The sequence below is a fragment of the Haemorhous mexicanus genome, chromosome 6 (genome assembly GCF_027477595.1).
Source record: "Haemorhous mexicanus isolate bHaeMex1 chromosome 6, bHaeMex1.pri, whole genome shotgun sequence".
In the NCBI taxonomy this organism is placed as follows: Eukaryota; Metazoa; Chordata; class Aves; order Passeriformes; family Fringillidae; genus Haemorhous; species Haemorhous mexicanus.
This window is the reverse complement of record NC_082346.1, coordinates 2142599-2160048: the sequence shown is the minus strand read 5'-3', so window position 1 is coordinate 2160048 and position 17450 is coordinate 2142599. Positions and strand designations below refer to the sequence as shown.

Here is a 17450-nt window from a genome sequence, read left to right as displayed (position 1 = left end):
AACTGGGAAGAGATAGACCACAGTCTCTTATATGGAAGAGATGTCCTACTCCATGGCAATGTCCACATGAGCTGTGCCCTGCAGAATAATTTGTCATTGCTTGACAATAACATATTCCAGATAGAGGCCCAGAGCCTCACTGGGGCAGGCTAACAGCCTAGATCTGAGTCCCATTCCTGCTCTGAGATTTGTATCCTGCTCCCACTTTGTTTTTTTTTTTACTGAGTGGTTAGTGAATGCTGAACACTGCTGAGATTTGAGAAAGTCATTTATTTTTCATAGACAGGAGGGTAGATCATCAAAAGTGGTAAGGACAAGCTGGAGCAAAATGATTCCTAAATGACATCAGCAGGGGTTGCAGCAGAACCATCACCTAGAGGTACCATGTCTGAGGGTGCCTTGTGGGTGGGTGGGTGGGTGGGTGTACCTCCCAGTGGAGGCAGCAAAGCCTTCAAGCTTGCTGTGGGCAGCAGTCTGATGCAGAAATGCACATCAGTCTTCAGAACAGTGGTATTTCCTTAGTGTTGGCCTGTGATGTTTCTGGGGGTGCTGTGAAATCTATTGATCTGGAAGGCCATTTCCTGGTGTTGTTCTGAATGCCACTCAAAGAAGGATCCTTAAGTCCTAAGATACAAGCAACAAGATACATCTATTGATGACAATAAGTCTAAGTGGCTTATATTCAGTAAAATGTGATTTCTTCTCATCAGCAATCTCATTAATATCTCACTTTTGTGAGTGTGAAATTTTCCTTGCACAGCCCCTGGTGTGATGCTCTGCATTATTTTGCCAAACACCTTCAATTTTTACAGTCAATATTCTCTCAGTATGTAGCCTACACTGTTTCTGAAGTTGGTCTGAAGTCATACCAACTAACTCTGTTTGCCTTAGGTTTTTAGCTTCCAGAGCCCAGCCCAAGTTCCTTTTGAGCCAGCATGGTTTTTGTGTTGGCTTTTGTAGTACTTGGATCAGATCTATAGTGTGTAATTCCTCCTTCTTCTTCTGCCCCTCACCTCCTGAAATATTCTGTAAGAAAGTAATAATCTGAAGTGTGTCACCAATGAGTCAGGAGTGGGAATGAAGACATGCCTTTTCAGAAAGCATAAAAGTTACTTTATTACAAAACTTCATGTTTTCATAAGAACCTGATTGGTTCTTAATAACACCTGTCACCCCACAGGGTAATTAGGAGCAACACCTCTTTGTAAATGTCTTTTCATAACATCAGGTATAACATGTTCCACATGCTCACAAACAGCTGCAGAGACAGATAAGAATTAATTCTTTCTCTGAGCTTCTCAGGATGATGCCTGGGAAGGTTATCTGTTTCTTTTTCTGACTAAACTGTCAGCATCCACAGAAGTGTAACTATATAGGGCCACATTTTTAGTTCCTATAAAAGAGAATAAATTTTTTTTCAAGTCAGTAAAATGCTGCTTATTTAGATGAACTTACTGTCTTTACATACAGCTTAACATCTCTTTAATAAGGCATCAAACTCACCAAACTATTTCCCTTGTTATTTCTGGATGCAGCCTTGGTGCCTGCCAAAGCAATCTATCATTTCTTCCTCTGTAATGCCATTTTCTGGTCCTCTGGTTTGTTCTATGTTTGGCTCACAGTAGATTCAGTGACAGATTCAAGAGAGAAGAGCTTTGGTGACAGCCCTGCTTCAGACACAAGTGAAATAATGGAATTCATGGCAATCATAAACATATGTTGGATTTGATTTTCAGAAAGGATTTTCTTAGTTTTAGTTGGCTGGATAGCAGTGTGAAAATACATGTACACCATGAATGTATTTAAATTGGTACTAATAAACTTTATTATTGTAGAATCCAGCTTTTTTCTTCTCAGGGATCCCATGCAATTGAAAAGGTGAATTGGATGGAATATGAAATCTCAGAAGTTTCATCTTCAGCTGAAGTATTTTGGGGAGAAAACTGCTTTTTGAGTCAGAAAGTAGAGCTAGTTTTTGGTGGTTTTTTTCCATGCTAAGAACTCTTTCATACTTCTGTGGAGCTGGAGCAATTCTGCAACTTGCAGAATTATTTTGGATTCATGCTGATGTTACTAATATCAAAATGTGACTGTAGGAGTAAAATGGTGCATTTGTGACACAGCACAGCATAAACAGTTGCTACATTTAGGATGTAGAAAAACTCAGCCTGTAGAAAGCAAGCACTCAATGAATTTTGTAATAGTTTAACAACAGAAGATAAAGATCAAAGAGGGGAAAGACAAAAGATGTGCATTTAACCTATGCATCAGGAAATAGTGTGTTTGTGGTGTGTTTGCACAGTAGTCAGCATGGGAAACTGAACCAAATACACTTTTTGCTAACTTTGCATCTTAATCAAAAGCCCAGGTACTAACTGCTCTTGGAATGTGAATCCCCCTGTGATAACACAGGGGAGCTGAAATTCAGGCACAATCAACCCCTCCCCACCCCATGGTGTATTGCACCAGTTTGGCTGAAGTTGTTTTAATGGTAAAAGTTTTTGGGGCACTTCTCAAAACTTTTTAAGACATTCACAGAGAAGAAAGTTGCTAAATAAAATTCTCTTGACTGTCTTAAGGCTCTGTCTCCATTTGAACTTCAATTTTCAAACTCGATGCAAAAACCATTTGCTTCTTCCATGATATATTGTCCAGACTAAAGACATGATTCAAATCTCATATCCTTGTCAGCTCAAATCAAAGTCTTGAAACTAAAATACAAACCTTGAGAGAAAAAGTCTGATTCTGTTCTCACTCCCATCAATCCAGAGGAAAACCTCATTTGTGTCCAGCTATTGTAGAAGAGAACACTCACACAACCCTGGAGATACTCATGAAACTGAGAGTGCTTGAGCACCTCTTTGTGATGGATCTTAGCAGTGTTTTAAATGAAAACTGTCAAATGAGATTTCTTCTGCAGCTGCTTATTCTAATGAAGAGTTCCATTGCTTATAAATGTAACCTGATTTTCAGACTTCAGTAAGCTGGACAGCTGGCCATGCTTTCTTCACTCCAGGTGAATCTCCTTATGTGACAGAATTCAAACCATGGGTTGGGGTGAGGGGTTCTTTGGTTGAGAGGTTTTTTTAAGTTAATTTTTTTTCTTCTTGACACCAATCTGGTGGAAAACCTCATTTGTGTCCAGCTATTGTAGAAGAGAACACTCACACAACCCTGGAGATACTCATGAAACTGAGAGTGCTTGAGCACCTCTTTGTGATGGATCTTAGCAGTGTTTTAAATGAAAACTGTCAAATGAGATTTCTTCTGCAGCTGCTTATTCTAATGAAGAGTTCCATTGCTTATAAATGTAACCTGATTTTCAGACTTCAGTAAGCTGGACAGCTGGCCATGCTTTCTTCACTCCAGGTGAATATGTCTCCTTATGTGACAGAATTCAAACCATGGGTTGAGGTGAGGGGTTCTTTGGTTGAGGGGTGTTTTTAAGTTAATTTTTTGCCTTCTTGACACCAATCCAGAGGAAAAGCTCATTAGTGTCCAGCTATTGTAGAAGAGAACACTCACACAACCCTGGAGATACTCATGAAACTGAGAGTGCTTGAGCACCTCTTTGTGATGGATCAGAAGTAACTTTATTTTTCAGTATCCATAATTACTGCACAGTGTGTTTCACAGAAAAACCAAAGTGCACAAGCAAGAATTTCCTTGTGTAGCAGTGTTTTAAATGAAAACTGTCAAATGAGATTTCATCTGCAGCTGCTTATTCTAATGAAGAGTTCCATTGCTTATAAATGTAACCTGATTTTCAGACTTCAGTAAGCTGGACAGCTGGCCATGCTTTCTTCACTGCAGGTGAATCTCCTTATGTGACAGAATTCAAACCATGGGTTGAGGTGAGGGGTTCTTTGGTTGAGGGGTGTTTTTAAGTTAATTTTTTGCCTTCTTGTCACCGTTAGGCTGGACATGACACACACACGTGAGCAGGGTCCAAGAAGATACAAATTTTTTATTCTGCATGTTCTCTAGCTTATATACCCTTAACAAAGAGTGATCTTAAGTCATCAACTACATCACAATAACTTATTACATTCCTTGGTGCAAAGCAATTAGCATCAATGTAATTGGCAAAAGTTTTACAGGAATTTAATGAGGCACAAAGTCTAGCTTACAAAAATTCTCATGGATCTTTTCTAATCTGTCTCCATGCTGCCAGCCTTGTCTTCTTCCTTGCTATGGATACACTCAAAAATCATCAACTGTTATTTCTTCTGTTAACTCAGCTTTGCTTGCAGGCCAGCTGTCAAGCCCCTCCATACCTTCTATTATCTGTGATTCTGTTGGATTAGGATGTTTCCTGTTTTGTTGGCTATGCTGTGTTACAAAAGGTTTTTTTGCCATCTAGGTCTCAACTGCAAATACTGCCAGCCCTCCAGGGAGTTTTGGACATGTCAGTATAGGCATCACTGCTATACATCCAAATTCAAAAACCCAGACTGTGTCAAATGTCTTCTAGACACCTTTTACTGGACCAATTTTGAATTTCTGGTACTACAGCTAAATGTTGTTTAGCATTTCATGAGATATCCTGATCAAAGCATTTTTCAATGTGGTATTCACATTGGTTATAAAATAAAACAATAAAATATAGAATGTGCTGTTTTCTGATACCTCACTGGTATTTATTTTACTGTTCTGCAGGGCAAAACAAAAGGGAGAAATTAGCAAAATCACCAACTGAACTCAAGGATAAGCAAGGGAGAAGGTGCACTGGCACATGGAGAAAAAATTTATTTTAATTAAGGCAGAAAATTCAGGTGTTTCCAAACCCAGATAAATTACTTCTGATGTATGTCATTGGATTATTTTAATTACAGCATTAAACTAGTTTATTAGAATGTATTGTCAGCAAGACTTAATTGTTAAAATAAATGTAACTTTATTTTCTTAAACATTGGTTTTCTTAAATTTTTCAGATATAGGGAAAATTGTTTTGGTTGTTTGCCCTTCACTACTCCTGTAAAGAAAAGCCAGTTTCAATTCAATATAAGACAGTGTCTTTACTAATATATTTTAAAAAATATAATCTTTAAGTATTCATATTTCTACTAAACTCATGAAGAACAGAATGACTCCATGCTATAGACTAGAAGAACATGTAGCATTTATTTACATAAAAAATAAAAATCTTTAGTTTAAAATACCAACTCATTTTCTTACAGTTTTTTTTAATTTACTTTTAAAATGTCTAAGAGCCTGAGTGAGGGATGTGGGACTCCAGGGGCTCTCCAAAATGCAGTTTATTCCATCCAAGAGTTACAGTAGTCCAGGGCTGTGGGTGACAGAGCTGTGCCCACAGCTGTCAGCTCCAGCTGCAGGCAGGCCTGGAGACCCTTTGGCTTTGGTTACAGTGCATTATTTACTTTTCTTTGCTGAGCATCTTCATACAGTAGAACCAATCTATCCCTTAACTGTTACCTCTAGCCTATCATAACTGCTGTAATTACCATATTCATGTCACTGTTCTCCAGTCACTCACAGTCAGTACATTACAGTTTAAGCCAGAAGTTGTTTTTCAGTTTTCTTGCAGTGGAAAATTCTGAGACCTTTTTTCTACTTGCCACATCTGCTGCCTTGTTTGCCTGTGGAATCTTCCTGCTTGGTAAAAACATCTTCTGGTTTGGGGTGGGTTTATCCTTTGCTCTAAGCCATAAAAACCCCTTCTAACCAACACACCCTTTGCCTCCTTGGTTATCCAGTGAGACTGGCTCAGCAATTCTTTTCTTCTATATCAAAACTTGCTTCCAACTCTATTCCTTCTTCAGATTCTACATTCAAAAATCTTTCTGCCAAGCATTCATATCTGTGAGACTTTCTTGTCAAACTTTCATCCTTCCCAACAGAAATGCAAATAAAAACCACTCCATTATTTCTTTTCCTTTCCTTTTATTGTACAGTATTTCCTTTCCTTTTATGTACTACCATCATATGCTTTTGCTTTCAATTAAAGCAAGCAGGTTTTTACAGCAAAAAAAGCATGATTTCTTTGTGATTGGCTGCCTCTCAAGAGTGTTTGTGTTTTTTCCTGCCTGTGCAATTTCAGATGCTGCACAACAAACACGTGATGGTTCGTGTTGGAGGAGGCTGGGAGACTTTTGCAGGTTACCTGCTGAAGCACGACCCCTGCAGAATGCTCCAGATCTCCCGGGTAGATGGGAAAACCTCTCCAATCCAGAGCAAGTCTCCAAACATCAGGGACATCAATCCAGACAATTATCTGGTTGTTTCTGCCCATTACAAAACCAAGAAGGAAATAAAGTGAAATAAGCTTCTCATGTGAGAGTGACTTCATGTAGGTAGGTTCAAATTATTCTTCCAAGTGTAGTGAATTTAGTTAATGCTTTAAAAGGACTTTGGAAGATTTAACACAGACTGGAAATGACACCCCATTTTGAAGATCTTTGAATTTAGAACTATTTATTTCTAGTACTGTATCTTTTATAGCAAATTACCCTTGATAGGCAAATTACTACAATGGGATAATAAATAGACATATCTTTTTAGCCAAATTATTACTCTCTATTATGTGAATGTATACTTAGAGCTACATAAAGGAGTGGATCCTGTTAACAGAAGAAAATACACAATGAAATATATTTGTACCAAAATCTTATTACTTTGAATCCCTGACTGTTAGTCTAGTTGAAATATATATATGCAGGTGGAAATTTGGTATTTGGAGGAATTATTTGGTAATGTCTCTTGAAATGAAAAAAAAATTGACAATTTGTATGTTTTACAATCTTTTCTTAATTAGTAGATCATAATGGCTTATTGCATGCCAAACAACTTCTCAAAGCCATTGCTTGAAAGAAAAAGCCCAAGCAACCCCTTCACACCATTTTACTATTTAAGGCTGAAGACAATGCTGAGTGTTTGATCTATGTGTAGATCCTTTCTGTTTTTCACAAAGTTGCCCCATATGGAAGCATGGGGAAGTGGAGAGATTGCCCCTCCCTGTGCCAGGCAGGAGAGCTGGTTGGTCACCCCAGGTGATGTTCTGCAGCCCATGGGGGAAGCAGTAACAGGTGCACAGCCCTCAGACCCAAGGAGGAGCTTCAGAAAATGAACAAAACATGGCTCTCTTCTTGGATATGAACTTTTCCTTCCCCTTCTTTTTAATGTTGTTGGTTATTGTTAAATGTGAAATATTCATTACCCTGTAAATAGAGTTCACATTCTCAAAAATCATTCACACACCTCTAACATAGCTAAAGGTGTATGTGGGCTTATTTCATTATTTTGGCTACTTCTCTATGTTTATATTTGGTAATTTATGTGCCTTGTAACATCCTAGAAAAATCATTTTATAGGATTGTTTCACTGACTGTACAAATTTAAAAATGAAATAAAATTTTTAAAATACTCATTCATTTTGTATCTCTTATTATTTGTAGTCACTCATCTCTACTTTGCTTTTGTAAATAAAAGGTGACTCCGACAAAGGGGAGAGAATGATGAGGAGGATTCCATGGATATCAGAAGGCTAATTAATTACTTTATTATATTATATTATTCTATACATCTAAAACTGAATCTGCCAGGCACTCATTTTGCCCACACCTGCTCACACACACACACCTGGCCCTGATAGGGCCAGGACACAAAACATTTCCTCACTTTGGGTAAACAATCTCCATGTTCCATTCTGCTGTGGCACAACCCAGGCACAGCAAGTGACCAGAATTGTGTTTTCCCTTTCTCTGAGGTTCAGAGAATGTGAAACCCAGAAATATCCTTGGGAAGAATTGTGCCTTGTTTTCTCTGTGAAGGGAAATGTGGCAACACTTTGCTGCTGCTGACTGGATGCCTGCAATGCACAGCATTGCTTGCTGCCCTAATAATGAGCTGCACAAAGAAAGGGGCAAACAGGTAACACAGAAATACCCATATGTTTTCAAAAATAATTTTTCTTTGCAGGGAAAAATATTCAAAAGCATCCTGGAAGTATTTTTTTTAGTCCTGACTAGTATTTTTCTCTATTTTCTGTTAAGTTTTTTTAAATGGTCTTATAATCTGCTCCTGTGGTCTTTAACAGCAAAATGTCTGTGGGCTAGGAAGGATCAAGACCATCTTTCATGTTCCATGCCTTATTAAAATCAGCATGTTGGATCTCACTTCTGTGGGAAAGTCTTACCTCACCATCTAAAAATACCTGCTGAATACAAACAGTTCCCAACTGCTTGGTGCAGCAGACAAAGCAGCAGGACATAATTCCAAAGTTGCAGCCTTTTATTCTTATTTTAAAACACTTTCTAGGAAGATGAAACACATATGCAGCAATAAATCTTTTGAAAAGCCATGGGAAGTCTCAGTTGTCACAGAAGTTGTCATATGTCCTCCATAAGGGGGCAGAAAGCAGACCACAAGCAGCATCACTTTATAAAAAATGTAGCATAGCTGAAGAAAATCATGATATCAATACAAGCACTGAGAGATCTGTTTTCAAGTGAAAAGGGAAGGAAAAAAAATCACTCGTGCAAATGTGAGATGTTTATTTAGAAATAATGGCTAGGTTTTTAATTGATTTCACAGAATCATTGAGGTTGAAAAGACTTCCAAGATCTTCAAGTTCTATCTTTATTTCCATCATGCAAGACTAAGTTTGTGTTGTTAATAGGATGTTGGTTTTTTTAAATATTTGAAATTGTTTACATATTAATAAATCAGAGCAGATAATTATAAAAAAAGGTATTTGTAAGTTTATTTTAATAGTAAACTTCAATAGTCCCAGTAAATGCAAAGCAAAATTTTAAACTGAACAGGAATTCCTTTTTGTGCTTGGACTGTACCTGTCAAAATAGTATTTTTTTTTGTTGTTTTGAGGTATTTAAATGTCTTTAAAAAAATCACATTAAAACACTTCCCAACTTAAAACTTCAACTTTGCCAGTTCCAGAATGGGAGAATATAGGATTTAATTTAAAGTATTGCCAGTATCACCTGATGTAAAAACCACGCAGGTGGGACTTACTGCTTCTGACTGCATTGAAGTGGGTGTGAATAAGAGGAGGAAATGAAAGCATCAATAAAACAACCAACCAAAGACATGCAGTAAGCTGGTTAGTCTGGAAGAGGGGGTTGGAGGTAAGTGTTGCTAATCTGATAAATAATATTTTCATTGTGGATTAGGTCCTGTAGCAATGTAGGAATTGGAAAATTTGTTAGGAACCTGTGGCTCAATTTATAAAGGTAAAGCTGAGCAGCAGAATCTTGCTCAAAAGCGTACAGCCCTTGTGGCAGTGACGGGGCAGAACAAATTGAGGTCATTTTCCATGATGTTTTAACTATCTTGCTGTGTAAATTGGCTGATTGTGAATATTGAGGAGGCTGAAGTCCTAAAAACTTTCAGTGATAGGAGCTACAACAAAGCCTTTTCTCTAAGTCCTCACAGACCAAACCCCACGGGAGATGCCTGTGAATAAACTGTGCCTAATCTTAAAATGGATAAATGATGTAAAATTACTTAGAAAGAAACATTATTATTGTATAATGTCAAATATGACTCATCATGCTGGAAGCCATTCAAAACTGGTTTGGAAATGTAACTGTGATATCTGTTATTGCTCTTTATAGGAAGTGCATTCTGTCACCTCGCTATTCATGCATTACCTGGAGATTTTTTCCTAAGCAGGATTATTTACATCACTGATTGAGGATAGGGGTTTTCACATCTTTATTAGAGGGATCATTGCTCCTTCCTTTGCAGTGCCACCTTTTTTCCCAACAGCAATTTAGAGACGATATGGAAAATCTCTGGCAGCCAGTTAAAGATTGTTGGTGGGGAGGAGTGAAATGAGAAGGCACAATATGTGTGGGAAGGTACAGCAAGTTTCTTGTAACTGAAGGCTCAATCCTGAATTTATTACACATATTCACTACAGATCTGGAAGATGAGCTGTTTGCTACACCACAGAGGTACAGAAGCATCTGCTAGAGATGCTGACAAAGGTTGGGATCTTTTTGGGCTTCCTCATTGTACTGCTCATGGGCAGCAGCCTGAGAGTACCTGACAAGGGAAGGAGGCACAGTGCAGCTGCTTGCTCTGCCTGTGGTGTGTCAGCTAAGGCAAGGTGGAACAGACAGGTGGGAACACACAAATGTTGATGGGGCTGGACAGGCTCTCCCAGACTCTGGAAAAACTGCTTGTGCCTGATGAGCTGTGTCTCAAGTACTTAGTCTTGTCACTGTGCCAAACCCACATGCTGAAGTCACCTGTGTTCCACAGCCTGCTGTGATGCTGCCCGTCCTTGTGGAGACACTGCTTCTGTGCCTTCCCAACTTTCAGGAATTTCCTGCTACAAACATTCTCTCTCTAGCATAATCTTTGTATTTTAACCATATGGAGCAGCAAATTGTTTCACTTTGTTACTTTTACAAAGATGATGCCATCACAGTCATGGAGTCAGCTTTTTACCCTTTTTACCCTTTTTCAGCCCAGGGTACCAGCACTGGGCTCTGGCCTGCTTTTGAAATATAAGACTGCACTTTCAGAAGATGAAGGAAAAAAAAGAGTTGTACTGATGTCAACAAAATATCAACCATCTAGATAATCTGTGTGAAAAGGTGCATTTTAACAGCCTCTGAGGTGAAGGAAACATCCAGGACTGAGGGATAAGCAATAAGAAAGACAGGAAAGACATCTCTGAGGAGAGCTCTCATCTGCATGGCTCTCAGCCTTGCTGTTCAGTGGTACAGGGCAGGTTGCTATCAGCTGTGCACTGCTGATCTGCAGTGCTTTCTGCTCTCACTGTCAACTGACACAAAACTTAAACCAACAGTGAGTGGCTTTATTTACTCAAATAATTGCCCAGTCAGTTAAGCCTGGCCATTTGGACAATTGGATACGTATGGTATAGGAACATCTTTTGGAACAGCTTTGTAGGGGATTGATAACCTAGAACTACACACTCCCACATCCTCTGATGTGGTTCCTTAGCCATAGAATAAATCCAACATTCAAAACTAGGTCTCTTAAGAAGCACAGACAGCTCTGGCTTTTACATAAAGGATGGAGAGAGAAGAATGGGATTGGCTTCCCTAGGTTCTTCCAGTGGCTTTAAATGAGTGTTCATGGCACTAATGCAAGCAGAGGCCTGGATGACAAGAGGCAGTTATTTGCTCCCCTTGCAATTTCAAAGGAGCATAAGACAGAGAACAAAGAGAAAAATGTTTAAAGTTTTAACTACCCCAATTGACCAACAAAGTGTAAGTGCTGCTTAAGTGTCTTGTAGGACACCTACTCATTTCAAATTAATGTCTGAGATACCTTTTTATAACTCAATGCATTTTCACTAGACTTTAGAAGAATTACTATGAACAGTTAATAGACTGAAGAGAGCAATTGCCAGCAATCAAAGGAAACTGCCAAGGATACTGCTTTTTTCAGCCCAAACACCATTATGTTAATATTGAAAGTTGTCCCTTCTCAACTCAATTCTGAAGGCTAAGCTAGGAAACTGTGTCAAGACTGCACTCTTGGGACAACATTGGGCAGTACTGAGATCTGAAAGACAAAATACATAGTTCAAGGGAAGGGAAAAAACCCTCTATATCCTGAGGAGGTCAGAAATGCAGCAGTTGCAGCACTGAGCCCATGCATAATGTGCATAATGCTCCCTGGGGAAAAGGAAACGCTTTTGCACTGGAAGTAGTCCACCTAAATAGATAACACAAACTTTGGGAAATGAACAAAGTGACGGCATAGTAACTGGTTTCCTGTTTGCTTTTCAGAATCCTGAGAAGGTTAGCATTGCCCTCTTGTGGTAATAAATGAATACAACTAAGAACAGTACTTTTAATTTCATGTTTTAACTTTCAGTGTTCATTATAAATACTTACAGACTCAAAGGAAACCCACATGAGAAAACGAGAACAATTATTACACACATAATAAAACAGCATTCTTGAGCTAAGTACACAGGATTTATAAAGGTTTCTATTTCTTCTTTTACTAGTCACAAAATTATTCCATTTGTAAGGACCTGCCATGACTCTACTCTTCTTTTTTCAAAAAGGCACTAAATTCCTAAGCAGTGCAAGAGTCAATAGGAAACAGAAAAGAAATGCTGTCATCTGCATATTCAAATACATACATATGTGAAAAACTTTCTACATGAGGACTTGGGGAAAAGTTTAATTGTAGAGCTTGAAATAAGCATCAAAACCAACAGGTGGGCAGCTGAGCTTGCTCAGGTCAGTCATACACAGACAGACAGACATCAACTGGCCAGACAGTATACACATATTGGGAAAGGGGCCACTTCCAGCTGACAGGAAGTCTTGACACGGAAGCAATAAAACATGCATGGGAAACAAACAAACGAAATTGGCAAAACCATAGTGTTCAGAATTAGTTCTTAGGTTTCTTTGTGAATGTTTCCACATCCGTTGTCCCACAATGGCAAAGTACTGCTGAGTCTTCAGAGGTAAACAGCAAAAGCCACATGATGAGTAAGTGCCACTGGGCTGCAGAAACTGACAAGTTACTGGCAGTAAACATCGATCATCTTCTCTTCAGAACTCATGTGTTATCCAACCTGCCACTGAAGAAACAGACAAAACACACCACAGGTTTGTATGAAGATAAGGAAAAGAAAGGAAAAAATCCCAAAGCAAACAAACACTGTAAGGCTGTCGAACTACAATAAACTCTCCATTCACCTTTAAATTCTCAATAATCTTTTATCCCAGCAAGTGATGGACAAGCAGTGTATCACTGGCAACTTAGACAAACTCCTGCCTCCTGGATCATGTATGGTCATGAGGGCAAAAGATGAAGGCTTATGAAGGCTGAGTTTCAATGATCAGATACATCTATTGTTTTGGAGAGTTCTAATTCTTCATTCACTCTCTGCCTGGCCTTCTGAGGTAAAGCTCACATTAGAATAGCAGCAGTAGTAATTTTATGCCAACACTGTATGTTTCTTTTGTAATGAGGGACACATAAACCCCAAACCATTGCCCTACTCAGTTCAGATGTTTTCTATAAGCTCTGAAGGAAGAGACAATCTCAGCTGGCACTGAAAAGGGACACTGAGCACAGGGTAACACAGTGATGAGGGCCCCAGGGCTGAGAGACTGTAAAACTCAGGAATCATGTATGCAGAAATTGGGAAGGAGAGGGAGGGGGAAAAAGCTCTCTGCCATTGCTGCTGCCTTTCTGTCCTAGTGATGAAGTCTCATTAAGAACACTTCACAACAATGAGACATGCTTCCATTTCTATTCCATTTCCCTTCCTCTTGGTTTTTCCCCAAGTTATTCAATCTTCTACACATGACAAAACAGATTTTCACAGTGAATATATGGATGGTTGAATCACGTTGTTTCTTTTTTAAACTTACTCTCAGTCCTCCTTCTCCCCCAGGACGTGAAGCTGCCATTCTTCTTTCTATTTCCTCCTGCTTCTTTTTCTTCTGCTCTACAGAGGAAACGTTCTTAATACCTCGAGAGGAAGCCTGGGAGACAACAGATTTGAGTAAGACCAAGTTAGCTATTTTTCTGGAGAGAAACCAAACTACAACTGTTGGCAACACTATTTTATGAACTGTGGCTTGCATGAAAAGACTGAAGCACTTAATAATGCTAGTATTCCATCAAGGTAGCTCTTCCAGGATATTTCCTCATTCTGCAAACTCTAGGGAAGTGAGGGTGTTTTTGTTTCCCTTTTTTTATTACATCCAGGTGAAGATATTTAATCCTCAGAACTTCTCAAAGTCCACAAATTTTTAGTCTAGTTTTTTTCAGTGCCAAGGCCTACTTTTACCCTGTGTTAGTAGTGCTAGCCCAGGCTGTGAAGAAGTTAAACTTTTCAACTGTGATCAGTGAGAAATACCCTGCATGATAGTCCACCCTTCAAAATGTCACAGGGTGTGAGGGTAGCAGAATGAAATGAAAAATCTGCATGCTTCATATCCTTCTGGAACTATTTAATGGCAATCTGGATTAGATGGCAGGAGCATCAGAATTACAGTTAACACCATGAAATAGAACAAAAAAAAAAAAAAAAGGGAAATGTTTTAAAAACTGATTCTTATCTAAGTTTAGGGTTATAATAACATAGCAGAACTTATACAGAAGATGCTAAAATCTATCAAGGCAAACCAGCAACGTTCTCACCTGAATTTCAAGGTCCTGACAACAAGCTCAGTTCTCAGTGGGGTACCAAGACAAATCTTCCCAGCAAATAACAACATAACAACCTACTAGGACCATATGTTCTCTGCCTCTTAGGAAACTGGGAAGGCCAAACTTTCTACAGCACCCCAAAAGGAAGAACAGCTCATATGATGTCAGGAGGGATAATGAGCAGCTGAGAAGCATGTTCAAGAAAACACTCAGCAGAGAAGGAAGGACATCTCATCTACTCTCTTGTCCTCTCACAAGGGTGAAACTAAGTAGGGCTGCTTGCAAGACATCTCCATTACCCAACATTCAGAGGCTAAAATGACCTCAAACATTGTCCTGAAAAGTCCTGGTAGATGCTTTATCTCTTTGTCTTCCAAGAAAACAAAAAGCAACAGAGTGATACTTCCATTTTTCTTTGTCAGCATAATGGGTCACAAAAGGTTCAAGGACATCCACAACCCTATTTGCTTCATTTCTCCTCCCTCTCAGGAAAGCTTTTTACCCACTTAAGAGTCAGCTATTTCCTACAGTAATGCTCAAAAATCTCTTTGTGACTGAAACCCATTTGTGGTTGAAAAACAACACGTGGATTGCTTTCAGTACATAGAATGACAAAAAAATCAAAGGGTTTAAGGAATCTCATGCATCACTCAGCTGTTGCTCCAATTATTTACTAAACTGCCTTCAAACCAGGTCAGCATGGTCCCCATGCATAATGGCCAATCCATAATTCAATATGTAATGTCACTGACATTCACACAAATAACAATCCTGGCTCTTCACACTTCAGCTGTGGTCTCCAAGACACACCACTCCAAATCTACAACAAGATTAGTCCTTTTACAGGTATGTAAGGAAAAAAGAAACAAGTTGGCTGTTCTGCTAGAACATTTGTATCCTACCTCTTCTAACTTTAAAGATATCTAAGCAGTTAAAGCTTGGCAACCTCAAAAAGACAAAAGACTAAGTTAATGCTACATCTTTGCTGGAATCTGAGCTTATAAACATGTTCAAACTGTTGCCTTGCTGATAAAGAAGAACTACAAGTGCATTTTTAAGAAAAGTACAAGGGCAGTACCACTTGAAATTGCCACTGCAACAAGTGTTTGACCCCTCTGGTTTGAATATTTCTCCATCTCTTGTTTCAAGTCTTAGAACATAGAAAAAATAATGTTGAAGTTGCTCTTCCAGTTCTTAGGTTATTTTATAAACTACTGCACAATATCTCCCATCCAAACAAGCTCAGTTACTTTGCAATGGTCTTAGAGCTCCTACCTGTGAAATTCTAAATAGATATAAAAAAGGTATAAATGTACAACATTAATAATATCTGGAAAGCACTTCACAACAATTCCCACAATCCAAACATGATACCCAGTGTCACCAGAGAAGCCACAGCCATTCTCCCCATAAACCAGTCATCTAAAAATAATTCCAACAAATGACATTTTATCAGACATTACCTCCATCTGCCTCTTTTCTGCGGCTTCTGCTAGTTGTCTTCTTTTTATTTCCTAGAAAAAATGTTAAAGACAGTGAAATTCTACTTCAGTATAGACTTCGCATTCTTTTTCAAGCCTTAATTTTTAAGTACAACTCAAATCCGTGACACTAACTCCCGCAAAATGACAACTTCAAGGTAATTAGCATCATCTTTCCCTGCACTGCCAGCCTGCAAGAACCAAGTGTTTTTAGTGACTAATATGCCAGAAGAGCAGCTGCTGGCACAGACACAGTCAAACCCCACCAGAAATCACTCTTCAGCTGCTCTGCACCTTCTCTCCAAAAATCCAGCCTGGGGTGAAACGGTATGCAGTGTATGAAACATCTTTTTAGAGTCGGGAAAGGGGAATGCTTGCTCTCCCTGAAATCCTCCGATGAGGCTACAAACACAGACAGGAAAACGTCACGTAGCGGAGGGTAGTTAGAAGTGAGCATCGCTATCCACCGGGGAAAAAGGCACAGCTTTTCCTCTTTCTTGTAAAAGTGAACTAGGAAAAGCTCACCTTGGCCACGATTTTGCACTAACACGTCTGACGGGAAGCCCGGTGCCCAGAGAACCCCAGTGCCCACGGCTGAGCGCGGGGCCGAGCAGCGGGAGGTTCCGGGGCGCCAGGCCCCGAGCTGCGGGCTGCCCCGGCTGTCTCGGCCCAGAGCTGTCCCCAACCCGGCCAGGGGGACAAGGAGCGGCTCCGTGTCCCCGGCACAGCCCCTGCTCCCGGGGCACCGCGGCCTGGCCTCCATGTTGGCGAGGAAGGAAGGAAGGAAAGTCACCGCCCCCCGCGCTCCCCTCAGCGCGGCCGCGCCGGGCCTCGCTGACACACAGCGGGGAAGGACGGGGCAGCCCCGCCGCCCCTCACTCACCGGGTCCGGCGTCTCCACCACGTCCTTGACGGCGCCCCCCATGCAGGGCAGGCACTGCCCCATGGCGAGCCCCGGCAGCCACAGGCCCCGCGGAGGAAGCGCCGGCAGGGCCCGCCCCGGCCTGGGCCCGGCGGGGGCGGGCGGCGCCGGGGCGGAGGTTGGAACGGGGAGGCGCGGGTGCCCCCGGTAGTGAATTCAGCGGGAGGTGTTCCATCGGGAATTCTCCCTGTGACGGCACGGGGAGAACGGAGCGGTCGGGGTCGCGGCCGGTGTCGGGCCCGTTGCCCGCCCGGGCTGCCGGAGCTCAGCTCTGAGGCCGCCGCAGATCTGTCTCGGCCCGGTGATTGAAGCTGTCTCTTTCTGGCTCTTCTGCTCTTTCTCCCAATTTTTCTTCAGAGAAAAGGAAGAAACCTTCCGGTTATTTACAGTAGACTCCATCATCACCGTACTGCCTGAGTTTGAGTGTTGGTGCATACATCAATCCCCAGGGATTGTGCGAGGAGTATGAAATGTGTGAAAAACGGCAGTCGGTTGTTTTTAAAATTTTAAAAGTTTAATAGTAATAAAATGGTTATAAAAACAGTAATACAATTAGAGTAATAATAATTTGGACAATTTGGATTCGGACAATACGAGACAATAAAAACAAAGAGTTACGGACAGTCGGGGTGCCTTTTTCTGGGCAAAATAAGCCCCAAAAAGGCCCCACGTTAACAGAGGATTAACCCTTAAAAACAACAGCCTGGTGCACATTCCTACACCTCATCCATGGTGCATCAATTCCATTCACACACAGGATTCTGTCTGGGCAGTGCCAACATCTTAATTTTAACGGTGCCGTTCTCCTGAGCGAGGCAGGAAGAAGTTCATTTCATTCTGATAATGGAGCAATAAATTCTCTTTCTCTGAAAAATTCAGGTGGTCCATGGCTGCTATCTGGT

At 40.4% G+C, this 17450-nt stretch overlaps 2 protein-coding genes across 2 annotated transcripts in view; one reads left to right on the top strand and one right to left on the bottom strand.

The window, feature by feature from the left end:
• GAS2 (growth arrest specific 2) overlaps positions 1–7387 on the top strand; it is a 90697-nt gene extending 83310 nt beyond the window's left edge. Inside the window, exon 8 of the mRNA XM_059848291.1 lies at positions 6062–7387. Coding sequence (XP_059704274.1) covers positions 6062–6280 — 219 coding nt within the window. The 3' untranslated portion in view covers positions 6281–7387. The remainder of the gene's footprint in view (positions 1–6061) is intronic.
• Positions 7388–11812: 4425 nt separating this feature from the next.
• On the bottom strand, positions 11813–16665 carry SVIP (small VCP interacting protein). The gene is made up of 4 exons (XM_059848293.1): positions 16510–16665; positions 15609–15659; positions 13362–13475; positions 11813–12562 (listed from the first exon to the last, which is right to left on the bottom strand). The coding sequence occupies exons 1-4, from the start codon at positions 16570–16572 to the stop codon at positions 12548–12550; spliced, it is 243 nt and encodes an 80-aa protein (XP_059704276.1). The 5' UTR covers positions 16573–16665; the 3' UTR covers positions 11813–12547.
• Between the last annotated feature and the right edge of the window lie 785 nt (positions 16666–17450).